This window comes from Thunnus albacares, chromosome 17 (genome assembly GCF_914725855.1).
Source record: "Thunnus albacares chromosome 17, fThuAlb1.1, whole genome shotgun sequence".
Lineage (NCBI taxonomy): Eukaryota > Metazoa > Chordata > Actinopteri > Scombriformes > Scombridae > Thunnus > Thunnus albacares.
The window spans coordinates 19,099,356-19,121,666 of NC_058122.1; the positions used below are offsets into that span (position 1 = coordinate 19,099,356).

The window sequence follows — 22,311 nt, forward strand, 5'->3', positions numbered from 1 at the left end:
AATATGTCTTTTCAATATTTTGAAGGTTAAACATGCTAAATGGATTAAATTGTTTTAAATTGTTGTTTTGTGTAAGCTGCCTTGAGAATTTTGTCTACATTAGACAGTTTTACAATGTGGGATGATCACTCACATTAAACCCTAGTAAGTGGCTGTGCAATAATAAATCTTATTGTTTGAGATAATGGTTTCTAACCAGGTGTGCCTGCCGCTGAACTAACTAAAGCTGACCAGTTTTGCACTGTCAGTAGTCAGCGACCTCTAACCTGAGGTGATTCAGCCTGCAGCCTCACAGTGGTCAAGCTCCAGCCTGAACAAGCATTACAGAAACGCTGCTGCAATGCTGGGCTGAGATTAGACTGATGGTGGAGATAACTTGCCCTGGTCTGCAACAACCTCACTCCTTGAAATGGCCAAGAGTGCTGTAGTGTTGAGGTGCTGTGAAGTTCAAAGCTTGGACACTGTACATCATCCAGCTTCAAATAATTTTGCCAAAACTCTGATTTTCACTGTCAGGTGAAAGTTAACAAGGAATCTTTTGACCAAATACCAATAATTAAATGATGAAATATTTGAAATTTTGCATCATATATTATGATGTTGGCTACTGTATGCAATCACTGAGACATTTTATTCAAATCACTTATGGTCAAATATGCACAGATCCTGTGCCTCTTGTTAAAGTCTCTTTGGATAATAGCCTACACTGGCTAGTTCTGCAAAAAACCAGCAAACAGACAGGTTGCCATGTAAGAGCGTTGTTCTCCACATCACCTCTGTCGGTAATAGTCACCTCTAAGAAGTGAGAGCTAACAAATTATCGGGAGCAATAAACTTGATTTATGATGGAGTCTTCTGGAGGCGCGCCGCTCATCCATGCGTCCCAGGACAACGTCCTATGGGAGGGAAGAGGCGGAGGAGGTGGAGTGCAGAGGGAGGGAGTGATGGTGAGAGGGAGAAATTGAATGAGAGGGACAGAGCGAAACTGAGAGGAGCCACCACAACAAAACTTCTCCAACAATCAAGCAAGTGGAACTACAGACTGGCTTTCTCCTTTTCTACTCGCATGGCTGCTTAGTTCCTGCAAATACAACCTCTGCAGTAGTTATAAAGTTTTGGTGGCGGAGGCAGAGGGGGGTCCCCGCTTGGAAAGGATGGACCGTGTAATAAGGACCAGGGCGCGCAGGAGAATACCGCTATTTGTTTTGATCCTACTTCATTTAACGACGACACAAGCTGGTAAAGTATATAGTCCAACACCTGCAGTTGAATCATAAAGAAATCCATTAGCTATAAATGCGAGAATAAGTAAAAGAAAAGTCGATAGTCTGATGAATGATGCACTTTCCCCTTTATCAAGTTTCCATGACTTCTTTTCAGACACCTTGTTTCATCACTTGGCCACCAGCCAACACGAAGAGATTAGAGCAAAAACATAATCTTAGTTCTTTGTTTTTTCTAAGTTTCACTTTTGATTCCTGGCTGATGTCTCTGCTTTGAATCCGTGTGAATGTTTTGGTGATGCTGCTACTTGCCTTACAGACAGAGTCGCTTCAGGCTGGGATTAAAACTGTGAGCGGGCTCAGACGAGATCACGTTGTTGGAAATTGTCGGAGCGTTTCACAACTGTGCAAATGATTTGCAAATATGTAGAAGCTATATTTGTATATGCATAGGCTACATTTTGCATAATGAGCACATTTTGATTGATACAGCTTCTCCAGCTTTCCAAGGTTTGAATTTGAACGCGTCTTGCGTGCGTCAGGTGTGCTGTATGGCTTGCAACGACCTCAGGAAATGTATGATGTCATGTTTGAGTTTGCTTGTGACCAGCGTCGGTTTACTGTGACAAGGTTTAACGTTGGCTTGAGAAAGAGGTGAATGGCTGAACACTGACCAAACTGAGTAGATTAAAATTCCTGTCATGGATCTGTTTAATGTGCCCTCTGCTCACATAGGTTTAAGTGAAGGCGCTTAGCACTAACACTCTTACTGCCATGCTGTAGTTATGGTTATTCTGGCACACTTACATATTTTGCATGTTTAATTGCAGGCTACAACCTTAGATCATATTTTGGACAGCTGTTAGTTTTAGTGACGCAAACCCACTATGTCTTCAGGAGTGGAGTGACTCATTTTTCAGTGATCCACCTGCAAGAATAGGGCCTGTTCTCCGTCAAACAGCTGTTTCTGTCTGTTTGTCACAGTGACCTTGCATCCACATTTCCTGCACTTTCAAATTTGTTCGCCTAGTGCAGAAGTCATTTTAAGACTTCCTCATTTCCAAGATAGCCAGTAACAACCAGGTTGTGCATACATGCTGTATGTCATTTGGCCCACTGCTATCTGTCACCCACACAGGCCTATATGCCCTGTGGCCGCATCCTGAGTATCTTCAACTGGCAACAGACTGTTTATTTGCAGGTGCTGCGGTTTAGAGATGCCTTGGTTGAGCAACATGCCGCAACAGCAGGGGTTAACCCTGCGGTCACCCGAAGTGCCTCATTTCCACTGGTGACTCTCCACATGCACCCACTTTATGGTTGGCAGGATTTGTTGGAATTCATTGGCTGAAATAAAGAGATGGCAGGGGGAAGTCAGCCAACTGACATAATCACATTCAACTGACACAGCGGCTGTGGTGTCCACTGCTCTCTTATGAGGGCTTGTGAAGAAAGAGGCTGGGATGATTTAAAAGTGCATGGACATATGGTGGTGCTGATATGTCGGTCTTAGATATGTGCATGCGGTTGATAATGTGTTTGTTCTCGAATGTTTGTGTGCATGTGTGTGTGTGTGTGTGTATATTACAGTGCGAGAATGTTTTCCCATATGCTTTCTGTGTGTGTTCAAGAGAGATGAGACAGTACTTTGTAGTCATGTTTGCTGACAGAAAGTGAGACATTCTTGCACACGTCCGCAGTTAGTTTCACTCAGAATCCTCTGTTCTTTTGCCTCAACACATTTTTGTTTGGCTTTCTTTTCCTTCTTTTCTTTTTTTTCTGGTCCATTCAAAGTCTGGGACACAGAAGTGTTTGTTTTTATTTTATATGCCTTATCTCTCGATTTACATCATCTCCCTCCTCTTTCTTATGTCCTGCTTCATCCCTGACTGGTTGTATGACAGAGGGGAAATCGTGCATACAGCCCCCTCACTGTGTCCCGTTTGATCCAGCCTCCTCGCCAATCCAGCACCAGACTCCCAAAAGAGGACGACAAGCCTTGTTCCCCTTTGATCCAGTAACAAATTAGTGGTAAATGAAAACAAATGAGAAAGGCAGCTGAATTTAGCAGGATAGAGAATAGGAGAAGGGGAATTTTATGCCCATTGCAGCTCTAGTCTATTCTACTGTTTGCATTTCTCTAATGAACATTAACATCAAACATCAGAAGTGTCAGAGATGCTGATGTCTGTCCCTAGTTACCGATGCTGCATGCATATCATCTCAAACTGCTTCTCAGACATTTTGATGAGGCAGACTGTTTGGAACTCCCCCAAGTCTTTAATATGTAGAAATGATGCTTAAACACTTCATGGTGCCGGACTGCAACCTATATTATTCAACACACATCTGGCTTCCAGAAACTCAGTAACCCCCTTCCCCTCAGGCTTCTGTGTTTCTGATCACTCGATGCTTCAAGCAGCTTTCTGTGGGACTAGTTGGAGATGCTTCCTGTAGAATTGCAATGAGCAGACATCAGAGGAGCTGACTTCTTTGCAGTGTCTCCTTACATGTCATCTGCCTCTTTATCCCAGTTTATGAGCCTCAGAGAAGTTTTGTCGTAGTAGTTCACAGTCATCACATGCACATCTTTGTAGAGGTCGCAGGAGTAAACTTTCCTACCGCAGCCATCTGTATACTAACAATATGCTACGCTCAGTGACATTGTGACCTGCTCATATTTCATCTTCTCTGTACCTGCTTGTGTCCTTTAGCAAAGACATCAAGCTGCTAACATTTAGAGGTTTCAAAGTTTTAGAGAGGCCCACAACTTGTTGATGATGAGGAGCAAAACTTCTAAAAGAGCATTACACATGCTGTGTATGTGTGTAGCATATAGTGTTATGTATTGATTTAGTCAACTCCAGTGTTATTCTAAACAATAGTTACCTCAATGTTATGATGTCTGAGCTACCAAGTGACGGCTTGGTTGAAACTTGAATGGGCTTGGTCATGTGTATGCATGCATGTTTGTATGTAGGTAATCCTTTGTGCCTTAGGTGTGTGTGTGCTGTGTACGCACATGTGCATGAGGAATTGTGTGTGTATGCTTGTGTATGTATATGTGGTAGTGTGTTATGTTACATATTTATGAGGACCAGACATTCTCACAAGCTACCCACTTCTTTAAGGGAATTTAGTGATTAGAAATTGGGTCAGGCTAAGTTGAGGTCCAGTGCTAGGCATGCAGTGCAGATTATGGTTAAGGAATGGATTTTCTGTAGCCAAAGAACGTCCTCACAAGTATAGAAGTACAAATATGTGTTTCTGTGTATGTTTGTGTGGAGTGTCTGCCCAGTTAGGGGCCTTGAGGGGCAGGTGTTTTCTCTACGGACCCAGCAGCTTTTGGCCTCTTGGCCCATCAAGCTGTGAAGAAACACGAACAGAACAAACTGTAGAGATTGAAGAATGTGGTTCTGGTGTGATTTGGAGGGAAATCTGTATCCAGATTCCGCCAGAATCCTTCAGCTTCCATACCAAAAGTGTAACTCACAGTGATTAGAAGCCCAAACTACAAGACACATTCACTGACCCATATTAATCATTCCAAACATGCTAAACGGTACCTCATGTAATCATTATTTTCACCTTCAAGACTTTATTTATCTATAATCTTAAATGTGTTTTATTTTTATATTTGATTAATGATTTGTGTGTTTCCCTCATGTTGTACAAAACGAGCAAAGAGATATAGTAGAGGATTTACCATATCAAATCAAATTTTATCATTGATGTAAAAATCTTAAAGGTAAGACACAAGCTGGTGTTAGTCTATTAATTATGATGTGAAGATGTTAGGATTATAAGGCTGGCTGAGCCAAATATAGCGACTGCATTTGTGCAACCAACAGGCATGTTTGATCTGATACATCATACATAATTCAATGAATACTGAGGCACGAGACGTTCAGTCGTTCATGTCCTGTTAATCGTTGTAGTAAGGAAAGGATCAATCAGTGAATCCGCAGCAGTGCTGTATATTTCATGTGAATTCAAATCCACCAGAAATGGTCACACTATCTGTACTGTATGTATAATACATACAACTTTGTCCAATAGGGGATATTCCTCCTGGATCACCTGAAGACCATACTCCCCAAATTAAAAGAACTGCATAAAAATGTTATATTAATAAAAGAGAGTAATTATCATCATCACAATCATCAATCTATACAGCTTATCAGGGTTGTAGCAAAACCATCAATACCATATCATTTTAAACGAACAAGCAAACAAACAAATAGCAGATAGATCCAGAACATTTCTTACTGGCCATTCCACTCTTTCAGTGCCTGTGCAGTTCAGCAGAAAAACTCCACAGCCCTTTTATTGCAGAGGTGTTGTCACAGAATTTCTATTATTGGCAATCACCTCTGTGTTTACATTTAATTGGTTTTCTTGTATCTCCTCATGCCTACATACTAGGCTACAGAACATAATCATATAAATATTAATGATGTGGTATTACAAGTAATGTGGTCGAGGCTGAATGCTGAAAATTGACTAAATACCTCATGTTAGGCGCTCTCAGTCGCTTTCATCATTGCTTTCATTGTCCCTCTTAATAATATTCATTGACTTCATAACCCATAACCTCTCAGAGTATGTTAAAACACATTCTCAGCAGTCATCTGCACAACTGCTGATTTGACTTGCTGCTAAACTCTCAGTGATAACTGAAAGCAGACGCAGCCACAAAGCACATTCAGTGGGATAAATATCTCTCCCTCTGAGTTTGCATTCTTCCATGCCATTGTCTCTGTGTTAAATTTAGCTTTGTCACATTTTTGATATGGTAGTACACAAGTAAAAGAGGAGGGCGTTCGCCAGATGAACTGAGACAATTTGGCAAGGGCAGAGGTGGCTGTTGACAGTTTTTTTTTCTCTGTGGGTGTCATAATTGAGATATAAACAGTGTGCAGGTGTGACTGTGAGTAGTTAGCGTATCAATCTCAGTTGGCTGTTCATCACTTTAAATTTTCATCTGTTCAGAGAGTGTATTATCTCTCCTCACCCCATAGTGTTGTTGTCCACACACAGCAGTGACCCAGACAAGGGGTCACACCCACTGCTAATTAGATTAAGGCTATTCTTCACAGAGCATGGAAGAAACTGTGTCTGGATTTATTCAACCACTTCCACTGGATCCGTCACCATTTTCCCATTATTAATTACCATCTGTTTTATAGCTTGTCACATTGTTTATTGAAGAAATGTTCTGTAAACAGTAGTTTTCACAGAGAGTGGCATTTCAGTAGACAAAGATTTGAAATGGAAGAAGAGATCCATTCAAAAAAGAATAAGACACTGTTTACAGTTCTGTAAATGACTGCTTGATATACACATGTTCAGCACCTGGTCATGAATTGTCATCTAGTTTATAATGAGATACATATATGTAATGTATTTCCAAACAATAATTGAAATTTCAAATGTCAGCCTTTTTTCCTCCACTCATCTCAGGGTGTGGTCCAAAATACTATGCGAAATTCTCATTGCTCAGATTCATTTTGGCTTCATGTCTTGTTAAAATTCCCCATTTCCCAGCCGCAATAGTTTTTGACAGTGTAGCATTGTGTGAGTGTGAGTGGTATTTTCAGGCTGATCTGGGAGTGTAGGTGGTGTGAGTCATGAAGAATGTCTTCAGAGACATTTGCATTAGAAACACAGAGAACACATTATGTCCATATATGACTGAAGTGGTGCTGGAGTTGTATGACCGCAGGGTATGGAGAGGCTGTGTCAGTTGTCACACTGGCAGAGAAGATACACAGATGTAGACTGTTTGGTGGCATTTCCAGGGGATACAGCAGGATATGTGAGGTGCGGAGGGGAGCTGCTCAGCTCTTTTCTGACAGGAAGTGTGGACAGCACTGTTGCCAGGCAGACACGGTTGCTCCATAGAGGAAAGCATAAGAACAAGAAAAAGTCTTATAAGGAGAACATCTGTGTCTTAATCTGAATTATTATGTGTCTGCTTATACATCACATAGTGTATAATACATGTCAGCCACACCACAACTGTCCTCCCAGAATTGCAGGATGTTTGTGAAAATGCTGGATGTTTCCCATGTACTCTGACCTTTTTTTGTGATTGGAAAACACTTTGAGTCATCCGTCCTCAGAGATTCCATGATGCTATTTCAAACTTGTTGAGACATATCTTCAAATGGTTGGGACAACATGCTGTACAGGGCAGCAGGGTCACCAATAGGTAGCAAGTTCTATCAGTAACCATCTCCGAGTTTTCTTTAAAATGTAAGCTGTAAGCTCAGCCACTCTTGCTAAGTTTCTCTAAAGGCAACACTTTGACAGTTGAGGTACGGATATGATATATACTGTATGATTACCACAAAGCCTAATGAGATGCAAGCAAAGCCTGCTCAGACAGTCAGTGCTGCAGGACAGGTAAAACAAGCATAACTCAGGGTGACATTAATGAATCCATAGCAGAGAACAGATATCTTTGTTTTGTTGATTGCTGCATGGATCTGGACTTCATATGGCAGCCTGCCACTTGCCTGGGGTTTTCCTCTTGATGCCACAGTCAGGGGTGGTGGCATTGAAATGGTGAAATAGGGGATATTCCACAGAACCATGTTTGTATTTTATTTGAGTCATTCCTATCCAGCTATCTTCTGGTGTTGCAGCAGCAGCTATCAGGGCATCCTCTTAAGTTTCTCCCCATGTCCTTCATATCAGCTTGCCAAACTTATCCCTCAACTGTTTATTTTGCACACTTGGGTATGAAATGCCTTTTATTCCCTGCACGTTTAAAGGACAGATCATTGTGAAAGCTTCTTTTTTTTTTTTTTTTTTGAGGAATATCAGCTGCTTCTCTCAGATTTCTCCCTGTGGCATTGTTGCACATTTCGACTTTGTTGTCTCAAGAGTGTCAGAGGTCAACAGTTTTCTATCATTGCTGTAACATGTTTAGAATTGAGCAAGTTATCTTTAAAACTCAAAGTGGTTGAGGCAGAAATATACTTTATGTGGTTCATGGGGTCCATATTATCCATATTATCTTGCATGAAATTAAACAATTATAAGAGGACTGAAGAGTTTTTGCTGAAAAGTTAATTGTGTTAGTTTGTTTTAAGGCCATTTTGTGAGGGGCTGTTTTGGATGAGCTGACAGAAATCCAAGAATCTGATATAATAAGACCCACGATGTTTCAATTTAGAACATTATTCAGACTGTTCCAAACATCACTGCCCTCCTCCCTGTGCATGAATATGTATCACAGAGAGAGAGAAAGAGAGAGAAAGAAATAGATAGATATATATATCAACAGATAGACAGTTAGATAGGTAGATATATAGATAAACAGATAGATAGATAGAGAGTGAATTCTTTACCTTTGACTAATACACAAACGGAACTGAGTTGCAAGGAGGAATCAAACCAGGCCACAATAGGGCAACATAGAGCTTACTTGAGACCAGACAAAGAATGAGACACTCCTACCAGTTCAATTAAATACAGACATTAAGGATTAGGACCCAGACATGATTTAAAGTGCAAAGTAAACTGTTGTGAAGGATAAAGTGCTTTGACAGAAATGCAGATGCTAATAAAGGCTTGTTTTTTTAATCTGACTGAACAAGGTGAACTTGTTACACCCAATCACTTTACTAGCAACTTTAACCAGTATTGTCAAGCTTTTTTTATTTTAACAAGCTACCATATGAGACAAAAATACCAGATTCAATAAAACTTTCATGAAACAGTCATTAAGATGTTGTACGATGAAAATGAATCTATCTACTAAAAGAATTAATCTCCGTCTGTGTGTCTATTTGTCTACATGTCCTTTGCGAATCTCTTGAACCATTCATCCAATCAACTCCACACTTGGCGGGTGCATGTCTGGGGAACAAAAGGAGTGCGGTTTCAAATTTTGTGCACTTTGGACACATTTAATATTAATAAGCTTTGAATAAACAAGCGAACAGCGAGCCGCTCAGCTCCATGTCTGAGTGCAGCGGGGGCTATTTGATATAAACGCCGTCACATCACAGTGTGTGAGGCTTCTGGGCTCTGACTCGACTTCGCACTTGGCCCGCTCCGGACAGACACGTTTTGAACGGGCACTGCACTAGTCTCTCTTAAAAATCACAAACACTACTAGACCTTCTTACACATTATGTAAGTGTCCAAAAATTTGTAATCGAAAACAATGTCAGTGTCCTTATCCTTGAACTAAGTGTGGTTTTGACCTTTTAAAATCGATTGATACATTATTCCTTGACATTTAGTTCTTGGTTCACTGTCATGATGGCTAGAGCAGATTTGAAAATCATCCTAAATGACTGTGTGTGGGTGAACATTTATTGGTGACACTTGTATAACAGCCTGAGGTTTCTGTTGTTAGAAACCAGCAACTTCTATAATTATTTAATTTATACAGCTTGTTTATGACAAAATTTTAGCCCTGAGGTCTTACCTTTAGATTTGTTCCTAATGTTTTTCATTGTTGGAGCCTAGCTGTAATTCACAGCTTAACCTATTTACAGCCCTGTTGCCATGCTAGGGGACTGAGAGGGTGAGCTCTCAAAGCTGCTTGGAATAAATGGCCTCTGCAAATAAATAATGCCATAAAATGTAACCTGGTGCTTTTCTGCAAGCAATGTCTGGGCAACGGTAAACTCTCTCCACATGTTTAATTAACGAGGAGAATAAAAGGCGAGCTCTGTATGAGCAGGGAGAGCTACAGGAGGCAATTTAGGTTTAGGATCCTCATTTCAGATGCCTGGAATGCTAAGTGCTGAGTTGCCCCGAACAGGCTCTCTCTAGCAGCTGGGGGGAGACTGGCTGTGCAGAAAGCTCTGATCCTGCCTAATGCTCATGGCAGCACTTTATCAACAGAACATCTAATAACATGACCAGTGGACTGCAAATAAAGCACAGACTCATTGTAATGAGAGAGACCCACCACAGGGAGAAATCTCATATCTACAGGAGCAACAGTTGCTGTGCTCATTGCACATTAATACTGTATATATTCACACTATAACCTCCATCTTAACAATTGATGAGATTAATTTTCCTATTTGCAGCAAAAATTGACTTGTTTCAACTATTTTCATGAGAATATTATCAATTATCATGATAGTATTTCCATATATTTCCATGTGCTTCTAGAAAATACTTGAAACAAGAGGAACAAATAGAATCATCTTTTATTTACAGAAATGTGTCTTTTTTCAATAAAAGAAAAAGAAAAAGAAGCTTTGAGGGTTTGATACAAAACTAGCTTACTGAGGACAGATGCAGTGAAAACAGCAGAGCAGTGAGAATTAGCAGTGCGAATATTTGAATCAGTGCTTATCTATGCCAGTTAAGTGTTTGAATTGTGATAAATGCAATGCGGACATATTGTTCCCTGCTGGTGAAGGGGGAGCTGTGTGCAGGTGTCAGCTGTCAGGTGTGCTGCAGTAGGATTATGGGTTAGGCAGTGTACCACCCCTATCCTATAATAACACCCACAGAAGCCTGGCCACCTGCCGCCACATCTCAGAGGCGCTTGTCTCTTCCGACTCCTAGGAAGCAGGAAGCCTGCACACTTTTAAGACCAGCTTCCAGCCGCACTAAACCCTGCTCTTCAGCTCGGTAACAACCAGCACTTAACCGGGCCAGACAACAAAGTGCTGTCACAGTGGCAGAATTTAACTGTGAGGCTGACATGCTATAAGCATGCTGCCGCCATCTGCCACAAGCTCCACCCAACCATAGTAAAGTTTTTCATATAGTGCTAGAAACAGGAATAAACAGGAAGCAGGATATCATTTATTTAAAAGCATGTAAACAGTACCTTGTTTCATAAGACATAATTAGAGAATCAATGAGCATGAAATGAAAAAATAAAACACCTTATTTCTTTTATCTATAACTATGTGCAGATGATTCATTTTATCTTTCTTTTCATTCCCAGCTGATCCCATTGATGTTCTGAGAGTGCTGGAGCTGTCGGAGAATATGCAGGGGGTGTCCCTGGAGGCTGGTCTCTGCACCAGCAGGAAGGGGATGGAGGAAACAGACCTGGCCTACAGGATTGACAAAAAGATCCAGCTCAGTGCTCCCACCAAACAGCTTTTCCCTGGTAGTAGACTTTTTTCCTAGTAGACCATATATAATGTAGCCTCCAGTCCCACCCAGCAATGAAATTACTTGAGTATTTCTGAAAAGCACCCAAATGTGTCACTTTTGTAAGGGATTCTTCTTTCAGTAAAACCTTAAGAAATCTGACTTTGAACTCCCTTAACGCCTCCTTGCGGGTGCTCACTGCTTTCACGGGCAATATTTTTCATCATTATTATCTTTACTCAGGTCTCACTGGCAGCAGGGGGTGCCTGCATGTTATAAAAATGCCTGCTCCCCACTGTGCTCTCTCTTGTATGACTTAACATCTCTCCTATTTTCTCCTATTTTCTCCTATTTTCTCCTCTCCTCTCCTCTCCTCTCCTCTCCTCTCCTCTCCTCTCATCTCCTCTCCTCTCCTCTCCTCTCCTCTTCTCTCTTCCAGATTTCAAATTTCCGGTGAATTTCTCCCTGATGACTACTGTGCGAGCTAAAAAGGGCTCCCAGTTCTTCCTGCTCGCCATGTATGATGACCAGGGGGTGCAGCAGCTCGGGCTCGAATTGGGTCGTTCACCTGTCTTCCTGTATGAGGACCAGCATGGGCAGCCCACACCAGACCTGTACCCTACCTTCAACAAGATCAACCTGGCTGATGGAAAGTGGGTAGTTTAATGGCCTGTAACTTCTCCATTAGACTAGATATCAATGAAATATCTGCCCCTCTGTTGACTTGGCAGCACACTATATCTGATATGTGTGTTGAAGAGATCAGATTCACCTGCACTGTGTAATTTATATAAAATGTGGATGTTTAATTTTCCCCAAGCCTTGAAATCTGAGGCAGACCTCTCATTTCTGCAGTCTGATTTATCTGCTCTCAGTGTGCCTGACCTTGAGCGACCTTAAAAGGAAAAAGATTCTTGTGGAGTGCTTGCTGCAATTATTCGACCTGACCAAAAGAGTTTAGGAAATCAACCCTTCACAGGCTCAAAGGCACAAAATAAAATTTCAGAATAGCTCTCTCCAAGGTTGAACTGTCAGTTAATCCCCTCTCTCTTTGCTTTTACAGATGGCATAGGATAGCCTACAGTGTGCAGGACAAGTCTGTGACCCTCTACTTGGACTGTCAGAAGGTAGAGACCCAAGATCTGCTGCGTGGGGACAACGCTGTAGTCAGCACAGAGGGTGTCACTGTGTTTGGGACACGGCTGCTGGATGAAGATGTATTTGAGGTAGGACGTTCTCAAAATGTTGGAACTTCTGGAAACTGATCATACTGTTTTTGTCCTATTTGTAAAATCAAAATTTTAGGGCTGTAGTCAACCAAAGAAAATCTTGGTCGACTAAAATCATACATAATCTTCAACTAATCGATTAGTCGCGGGGGGGCTTTTTTTGGCCTGGCGGGGGTTCTCATTGTTATCATAATAGGAGAAACACTGATTCAGTAAACGTTAAGTACGTTCAGTAAACGTTGAGTACAGTTAGACCCAGCAGTCTCCATTAGGTTTGGCGAGTTCAAAGTTGTGAAAACAACGGGGGTGTTTTGAATACACGCCTGTTTTCACAGGAAATTTGTTAGTCTGTCCCTCCCGCCACAGGACATAATGGATTACTCCTGGAAAGCTATTGATGTAGCACTTTTCTCCTTATGAAAATAACATGGAGATTATTCGACCAATGAGAATTTAGTCGGACGAGAGCATATCGACCAACTAATCGACCAGTCGACCAGCAGACTACAGCCCTACAAAATTTCCTGTTTTTTAATGTACTTAGTCAAAGTTTCAACAGGTCTGGTTGGGCAGTAATAAAAGGAAAAACTCATTTGAATGCATCATTCAGTTGATTGCCAGCAAGTGTGCCTTTTGTGCACTTATGTATTGAGATGGACAAAGAAGGTAAATGATGTGAACTTTGTGTTATTAAATATTTATGTGAAACCGTGGGAGACTTCTTTACTGGGGAAATAGACAATGCATATTAGCTGAATCATCTTACAAGGCGCTGTAGGCGGATGTCCTGGTGACCTTGTTTTCATTTGAACAGCTTTTCTTTTTTCTTACTTTGTTTCTAAGCCTCTATCTCACCATGCTTCACGTTTAACCAAATTAAGTGCATTTTTATTAACACTGCTCCTTATTTGAGCTTTTCTATAGCCAAGTGAGTGAAGTGATAAAGATCTGGATTGTTTGTTGATCAGATTAGATAACCTCTTCAACCCTGCTGCAACAATGTCTGTGCATTGCTCATATCCACTTTATATCCACCAAGATCTAAAACATACCAAACATTTGAATAGTTTGAATAGTTCCCTGTATATCTTGAAAGTATTTCCCTGCATATCATACTTTATATGATCTATACATTATGATACAGTATAAAACTGTGTCAGTGAAATGGTGGGATGAGCAGAATATAAATGTATTTGATACTTTGGGACTAACTTTAAAGATACTTAAGACAAGATTGAAAGGGAAAATCAGGGTTCAAGAGGCTATGGGGTGACCGGGGTCTGTCAATCAAGTGCTGCAAGAACAAAGCATTATGGGGGAAAAGAAGTGTTTTGAAGGGAGTGGGAAGGAGGGGATGTGCTGTTCAGACATGCCCAGCCTCATCATTTCCATTGTAAAGGCAAGAAATGACACATTCTCTTTGCTTTTCGGATTTGTCAGTGTAGATCAGTTGGCTATATGTGCTGATCTGACACAGAATGGCCATTTGTGCATTTGGGCGTTAAGACACATTCTTGTCCGGGAATGTGTGTGGTTTGGTGATGTCCTTTGATGGTCAGGACTCATCCTCTTGCAGGAGAAATACCAGCTCCCTTTGGCTACAAATATTGGGGTTTTATGTCAGAGAGGACAAGTTACTGTGCAAGTCATGTCACCATGTGTCTAACTGAAAGCTTAGATCATTTGATCCTTTTTGAGGGATCTTCAGTTTTGAATATGTGTCCACATATGTATCTATATTCAGGGAAAAAAATGGAAGAGCAAAAGATTCAATCTAAACTTTGGGAGTGGTTCCAATTCTGCTTTTTTCAGCGCGGTAACCTTTATTGTCTCTGTGCTTCCCATGACAATATGCAACTGCTGCTCCGTTATCATTCCCAATAAGGCTCCACTCTAAGTCTCTAGCCCTCAGCATGAAATAGAGATCAGCCCATTCACCCTTCCCCTGCCTTATCCTTGGGGCTCTGTGTCTGCTCAGCGATGGAGCAAGAAGACAACCAAAGATAGACAGAGGTATGAGGTACATTCAAGTTCAGAAAAATGGCCATCTCCCAAATCCCTTCTCCCTCAGTGTCCCAAGAATAGCCCACAGTCTGTAAAAGAGAACATAGTTAAATTTTAAGAATGTACAGAGGGAGGGTTGTTATAACTCCCTATTGGCCTAATAGACAGAAACCACAGCCTTCTCTACTTTCACCAGAAGAAACCAGATGTCCTTGATACTGACAAGTGGACACCTACTGCCTGTGGGTTTTTGCTTATGTAGTCAATAACTACCTTCTTAACCTTGTCCACTCACTCAACTTTACCTTCTCTGTGCCCTAACTTAACCTCAGTTGCCCCTCCCATGCTGTAAGTTATTTCCCCTAAACTTCCCTCTGAGTCACTGACAGGCATTCCAGTTTTTAAGTACTTTATATCCCACTTCAGTGAAGAAATGTGTCTCCTTGTAATCTCTATAAATTTCCCTTTTCAAAAGCAATGGAGACCATTTAATCATTGGCCTTACTCCAAAAATATTCCCATACTTTATTTATCATCCAAGAGTTATGATGATGATACAGTATGTGTGGTGATGACTAATACCCATCATCTGTTGATCAGATCCTTCCTGCAGTCCAATCCATGTACTTTTTGTGGTCATGTGTCTGAGAGTTTTCATTTAATTTAATCTAGAATTGAGCCTCTGTGGACCAAGTGAAAAAAAAAAAACCTCAAATGAGTCAAATGATTTCTTCTGTTTGAGATTTTTGGATACATGTGATGGTAAAATATAATTTTCAGGGTGTGCTTTCAAGTACTCATATGTATGTCTGACTGTGCATATTTAAGCATCAGTGTTCTATACCCCGGGTGAGGCTGGTACCAGGGGAGGAGAGATTAAGCAGGCTGACCTCTGGGCCTCTGTTCCCAGGCCCTGGTTCTGGGGGAGGAGGCCAGTGTTCCGGCCCAGTTCTCCCAGCGTGGGAGCTCAGTGTGGGAGCATGGGGACCGTGGTCAGCCACTAATGTCTCTATTGCTTCCAGATTGCCTACAAATGACTTCAGAAGTTTGGTGTTCAAACTCAACACTCTGCTTGCATTTGGAGAAAAGCAAACATCAGACTGTCCACAAGTCTGGTTGTGCTTCTTCTTGGCCGCTGTGTGCCCTGTGTATGTGCCTCCAACATGCTGACTGCTTAGATAAGATCCAGCCCAGCGTTTATTTGTTAGGAAATTCAGATCCTTTCCATCTCGATTAGGACTGGAAACGTGAAATGTTTTTGGCTCACTGTAATAGGCATGTTGAAACTATGACTTGTCAAGCATATCATTAAAGGCCAGCTTTATTTGAATGCTTAGCAACACCATCAATTTACTGCAAAAATTGGAGAAGAGCATTAAATCGGTCAAGGTCTATTTAAATCATATTTTACCTTGATAATGACTTATGTCTGATGATGGTCAGATGTTTTTGGTTAGTCGTGAACATCTGTTGTACTTTAAGAAAAAATGAGGAGCATCAAAATGTTGTTTCATTACAGTAAGCTTGTTTGTTACAAACTTTTGCTTGCTCCTTCACCCACACAAGGTTGTGACTCACCCAAGAACACATGTTATTGTTTTAGAGAGTGAGGTCTGATTAAATCACTGCAAATGAGTGGACTGCGCCTTGGATAAGATCTAGTTAGTTGAGATTTGGTGAAGCAGTGTGACTGCTGGCTAGCTGGCACCTTGTTGCAGACAGCAGGGGAAAGCAAAGAGGTCACTCTGAAACACTAATGAACCTTTGCCAACAGAGCCATGTGTGACTTCATGCAGGATGTTTGTGAGCCATCAGAAATTTGTGGATTCAGCTGAGGTGTTCTCCTTTTCAAGATGTTCTCACATGTCGTCTTTAGATGTTCTTTCCCTGTACTAAATGGGGAACGTTGGAGCGCACATGATTTTGGGCAACACTTAACTCACTGTGTGTTTCTAGAGGAGAGAAACCCTGCTAGGCAAGAAAAATAGGAACACTTCTCTGTGAAAGTGTTGCCTTTGATCTCAAATTGAGATTGGATTAGATTGGATTAGCTCCCTGTTGCTTTCTCTCTAACTCTCTCTCACCTTAGAGAGAGAGAGTGCAATAATTTCCTTTGCTTGACACTGGCTTTTGGCCAAAATGGGAAGAAAAAAGGATAAGTGGATAACCTTTCATGTTTGGTGTATTAAAGCACAAATGACTGTTTCAACAGTCATTTCTACCGTAGGTTTACAGTTTTGTGTATGGTGATCAAGACTCAGGGCTCACATGGACATGCATTGCTGATAATGCATGATTTGAGCTGTATTAGAAGATATATGAGCTGATGGCGGGTAACAGAGAGGCGATATGTTTTGATTTATTTCACCTCTGGCCGCTAAATCCTAATTAAAGAGATTACAATGGGACTATAATTACCACAACATCAAGCAGTTAATCTGACTTAATTTATCACAAATGGCTGCCCAGCTGTCCCTGGATAACATTTCACCCAGCAATATGTTTGCAATGGCCTGTCAGTTACATAGATTTGTATCGCTAATGCAATCTAAACCTTGTCAAACACTCCGCCATGGGACTGCCTGCATGTTGTTCATATTGAATTACTTTCTGACTTGTGCTTCAGAAAGAGGGTGCCTTGCAGCTCAGTTGTTTTTACCATCAATTAATCTTTTGTATTTGTATTTGTTTTTGAACCTATGAAATATTTTAAAAAAATGACAAATGCCCATCAAAATTTATTTTAGCCAAAATTGTTGTGTTAGTATTGTTTTCTTAACCTTCAATATTAATATGTCAATTGTATTTAGGAATCATATAATCAAACTATTAAAGTTATGTAACAGAGACAACCATTTTTAAAGTATTGTGTTTGGTATTTTACTTGATAAATGACTGTGAATCAACACATTTTCTTTTGATTGATGAATCAATTATTCGAGTCATTGCAGCACTCCAAAGCACTATGTGATAATATGAGGCTTATGTGGACAGAGTGATGTTGAGTATAAGGCCATTAAATCCAACAGAGGCTCTGGGCTTAGTGCTGCAGGGTCCAGTAGGGCTGTCTCTGTGCATGTTTGTGTATACACACTGGCTACGCCTCCAGGGCAGGACGGGAAGTGAAAGGTCCTGACAGCGGTGGTGAGAGAGAGAGCTATTTGACTGTTTTGTGTACACAATCAGGCCCCTCCTGGAGTTAAGAGAAGCAACAGTCAGTAGCAATTGCAGTGGCACTTTGATTATACAACCATGTTTCCCTTTGCATTACATCTAGGTATGCAGCCAGTTTTGTTGTTCTCATCATGTCTGTGGTGTTGTTGTGTATTGTTACAGGTTGATTCTTGGGATGATTGCATTGAATATCTACACTGTGCACTAACAGCTACTGTGTGTTTCTGTCAGTGCTCCACTGAGATGATTCCACTTCTCCTGTATGCCAGCCCTTATAACATGACACTTATCTACCTTTCTGTCTGCTTTCTGGTTTATTTCAGGGGGATATTCAGCAACTACTGATTCAGGATGACCCCCAGGCTGCTGCCGACTACTGTGTAAACTACATACCAGACTGTGACTCTGCTTTGCCCTACAACAGCCAAGCCCTGGACCTGCAGGAGGTCAGTACTGCCACCAACAGGAGGCAATGCCTACTTGAAAAACCTATGCATATTGCATAGCCATGGCTTGTATTTTTATTGGAACACAAAGGACAGGATATATTTATTCTTTTTTGTTATAGTTTAGTTGTGTTTTCCACATTTCCTTATTAGAGGCCATGTGTTTTATAATAAGGTTGAAGCAATATGAGGAGCTTCTTCCTCTGGCACTCATGCTGAAACATTATCACGTCCTTCTGGCTGCTAGAGTGGGCTTGCAGAGACCCTCGTTTCAGTAAAAGGAGAACAAGCATGGCTATCAATAGAGCTATGTGTCCCAGAAACTCTTGATCATATGATTTACAAGCAGACCACAGCCCCAGCCAAGAAGAGGTTTGAGTATAGTGCAAATGTACTGAGTGTTTGCAAAAAGAGATTTGAGAGATTAAGACAGAATAGGCCATCAGTCAAAGTAGATGTGTCTTCTTTCAAATGCAGCCAGCAGTGGAGCATTCTTTAGGTCAGGTGTTCCTCTGGCAAGACACACACACATACATAGAGCCAGGAGCCTATAACTCATATGCAATATAATAACTCTTCCCCTCCTCAAGGCTTGCAAAAAAAATGTAATCAATCATGGATATGAATTACTGTATATTTATTTAGTGGTGTGTGAAAGAGAGAGATAAGGAGGCAGAGGAAGAGAGGCTGAGAGATGCACATGTGTGTGTGGCTGGGTTTCAAGGAATACGCAGTTATACAATAATACACGTTAATGTCTTACTTATGTGTCTATTTGTTTATGTGTATGTCACATGCACACTTATGTGAGTGCACGTGTGTCTGTACTCAACTCTGCACCCGGCATTGATAATGCTCCAGGGATGGTTCAATAATCATAGTGTGAGGCCATTTTGATACTTATCCAGTTGGCTTTTACGGAGCTACAGCTGAGCAATAAGCTCGGAATCCAGAGCACGTCAACATCTGTCACCCCACTGACCTATTTCCCATCATATCTCCTTTACACAACAACCTTGTTTACAAGTGGATCTAAATCACGTCACTGATGTCTTTCACAGACAGGGCCTTTAGCATTGTTTTCAGGCAGAGTCCATTCATGTCACTGACATGCAATGGACATCACTCTGGTGGATGACACAACACATATTTGCCACTTGCCAGAGCACATGAGAATTAGCACCTCTGTGGAATCATAGACAGGGTGACCTCTGACCACAAAGGCAAATACAATATGTCTTCTGCTTTGCCTAAGAGAAAACAACAGTGACTGTTTGTTTGTTCCTTCTTATTTCCTGTTTGTTTGGTTCTTACCAGCTCAGTGGGAATCACAGTAGGTCTTTGACCCTATAAGGGCGTGGCAGGCCTGCATGCCTTGTGTCACTCTCCTGTTCCTTGCTATTTCCTATATTGTGTTTTTATTCACAACAGTGTTTGTTTTGTCTCCATCCTCCACCTGTGCCTTCATATTGTATTCCCCTTTTTCATAAAAAGAAGTCTGATGCCTTGATGCAGAGTGACCAGCCAGGAGAACCAAAAGAGCAATCCAAAGAGGACAGAAAAGGCAAGAAGAACAAAAAGAAGAGGGACAAGGGCTCTAAGGGCAAAGGCAAACGCAAAGGCAAGGGCAAGGGCAAGGGCAAGAAGGGATCCCGAAAGAAGAAACGTGAAGAGGAGGGTCTTGAGGATGGCTTCCTCAGAGTGTCCACAACGCTTCCTGAGTATCTATCCCAAGAACCTTTTCAGCCCACTAAGTTGCCAGACTTTAAGAGCACCCTTGAAACTGTCATTCCCACTGAAGGCTTCGACAAGACCCTCATGGAGATGCCCACACACGAACCGGACTCCACAACTGAGGCCCCCACTGTGGTACCCAGTGCATTGCCTGAATCAAAGGTCACTAAGGAGGTAGACAAGTTAACCTGTAGATGCCCTACGACCCCACCTCATCCCTTCATTTGCAGTTCTAACCGATCACTCCCTTAATTCCTTCTAACCATAGAGAGCACCTTTTCCCTCTCAAGTTGCTTACCACCGCCACCACCACTAACCATCACCATCCTAATCATCATCTCTTCTACATCCCTACCAGAAAACATGGAGAATGCATCTTAAATGAGAAATCAATCTCTACTGATCTCACTACTGAATATGCCTTCTGTCTGTGTGTGTCTTTTTTTTTTTTTTTGTAGAACATGCAGTACCATGCATACCATGCTTTATGGTATGCATGGTACATACAGTATAAATTTTCCTATATGCAAATGTACGGAATCAATATTGGGTTTACAGTTCATTCAAGGTGAATATTGTGCTCAGAGACCATCTAATCCTTTAAATTATTCCGCACATACTAATATGAATATGCCATAATGGCTGTACATAATTAAATCATTGAATCAACTTTTAACTTCCCACAGTAACAAACAAGGGATGTTTCTGTATGTCTCCTTCATGTTTATTATTTGCTAATTTGCCAAGTAAACTAATTTTTCATGCTCACGCTGTTTCTGTTGCTGTTGCAGTCTCTGCTATGCTGCCACATGAATCTGATGTAGTCCATCAGCTAATTGCGCTCCAGTATTGTAATTAACTGCACACCTGTCAACCTGTATCCTGGATAATCAACACATTCACAAAAATCCACCTGTTTTGCCAACATGTATATTGTACAATTGAAACTGTGCCCTGACTCGGAGGCACTGTGCACTAATGATAAGTGCTCAGAGTCTTCTGGTTGAGCTTTGATATGACTCATTGAAGCCCTTATGTTGGCCTGCAGGAGGATAAGTCAGTGAAGAATCCAGTAATGGAGGAGTATGGAGATGACCTTTATGGAGACCTCCATGATGATCTCACAGTTTCCACGGTAACAGTGGGCCCGAATGTTACTGAATATGAGGTAGGTTAAATGCAAATGCAATAAAAGAAATGTCTCCACATTGGCACAGAAACAACAGTGAGGTTATTTTGGTATTCACTACACTTGTCACTAATGGATTTTTTCATTCCTTAACAGATTCTTGAATATGAAGATTACAAGAATGACACAATGTCAGAGTATGAAGAGTATGAATTATATGAGAACAGCTATAACTTTGCGGAGCGGGAAAGAGCAGAGACGTGGGATGGAGAGGTAAATCTCAAAGTGAGCTCATATACATCAAGTGAGTGGTCATGCCTTCAATTGCCCGTGTCAAGTGATTCTAACAATCCACATCTGCTCATCTGTTTCTCCTCCTCAGGCTAGCCTCAGAGCAGAGAAAGGCCAGAAGGGAGAGCCAGCTATTATTGAACCGGTGAGCTGCCAGAGGCATTTAATGAATAGTCTAGTAGCTTTAGTTATGAGTATGGGAGTGAGTTCATACTCTTCAATTGTACATTCAGCTCTATCTGTGCTTGTTTCTAGGGTACATTAGTAGAAGGACCCCCAGGTCTACCAGGGCCAGAGGTGAGCATATTCACTGCCTGAAAACAAAACAAAATTGTTTGACCACATCTTGTCTCTGTAATTGTACGTATTACCATTTGAATCAGGATGTTGCATAATGTAACACAAGCGGGGACTGTCCAGATGTGTTGTGGTGCAAAATGTTGAGAATTTTGTAGTAGCTATGCAGGATGCATCTGTGATGTCTTTGGGGGAAAGAAAACAAGGTTTTCAGAGGTTACACCCAAAAATATACCACTGTTATGCAGTATGTTGCTTTACACAATGACGCTTTGTGACAGATAGCTTGATAATATTTTTGTGTACATCAACTAACACACCATGAATTGACTACTAAAAGTGCATCATCACTGAGAAGTAAAAATAATGAGGCTTTGATTCCAAACTACATACCTGAAATAAAAGAAAAGAAATAAAAAGCAATTATTGACAAGCATTTGGAGGATTAGACTATGGTGTAGAAGATCGGGATTTCATTGAAACTACAATATTGCATTGTTCTTTATAAATGGTTATTTGAGAGCTGCAAATGTTTCCTTCACAGGGGCTCACTGGACCAGCTGGACCAACAGGCCCTCCAGGACCCAGGGGAGATCCTGGTGAAATGGTGAGTGTGGTGAGGAGAGGACCTTGAGTCATTGGTAGAAAGTCCAGTGGGTTGATTTGACCTCAGTTTGACTGCTGCACCCTAGGGACAT

General features: G+C 41.3%; 1 protein-coding gene across 4 annotated transcripts in view; it reads left to right on the forward strand.

Annotated features, from left to right (window-relative positions):
* The first annotated feature begins 953 nt into the window (after positions 1–953).
* The window catches only part of col5a3a (collagen, type V, alpha 3a), a 50,357-nt gene continuing 28,999 nt past the window's right edge, over positions 954–22,311 (forward strand). Inside the window, exons 1-11 of one of the 4 annotated variants that reach the window (XM_044332056.1) lie at positions 954–1,239; positions 11,158–11,325; positions 11,749–11,962; positions 12,373–12,535; positions 18,040–18,162; positions 19,657–20,070; positions 20,945–21,064; positions 21,182–21,310; positions 21,408–21,461; positions 21,572–21,613; positions 22,158–22,220. In XM_044332056.1, the coding sequence (XP_044187991.1) occupies positions 1,155–1,239; positions 11,158–11,325; positions 11,749–11,962; positions 12,373–12,535; positions 18,040–18,162; positions 19,657–20,070; positions 20,945–21,064; positions 21,182–21,310; positions 21,408–21,461; positions 21,572–21,613; positions 22,158–22,220 (1,575 nt within the window). In that variant the 5' untranslated portion in view covers positions 954–1,154. Of the gene's footprint in view, positions 1,240–3,165; positions 3,255–11,157; positions 11,326–11,748; positions 11,963–12,372; positions 12,536–18,039; positions 18,163–19,656; positions 20,071–20,944; positions 21,065–21,181; positions 21,311–21,407; positions 21,462–21,571; positions 21,614–22,157; positions 22,221–22,311 lie in introns of those variants that run through there. The other 3 variants (XM_044332057.1, XM_044332058.1, XM_044332059.1) reach the window with 3 other exon arrangements.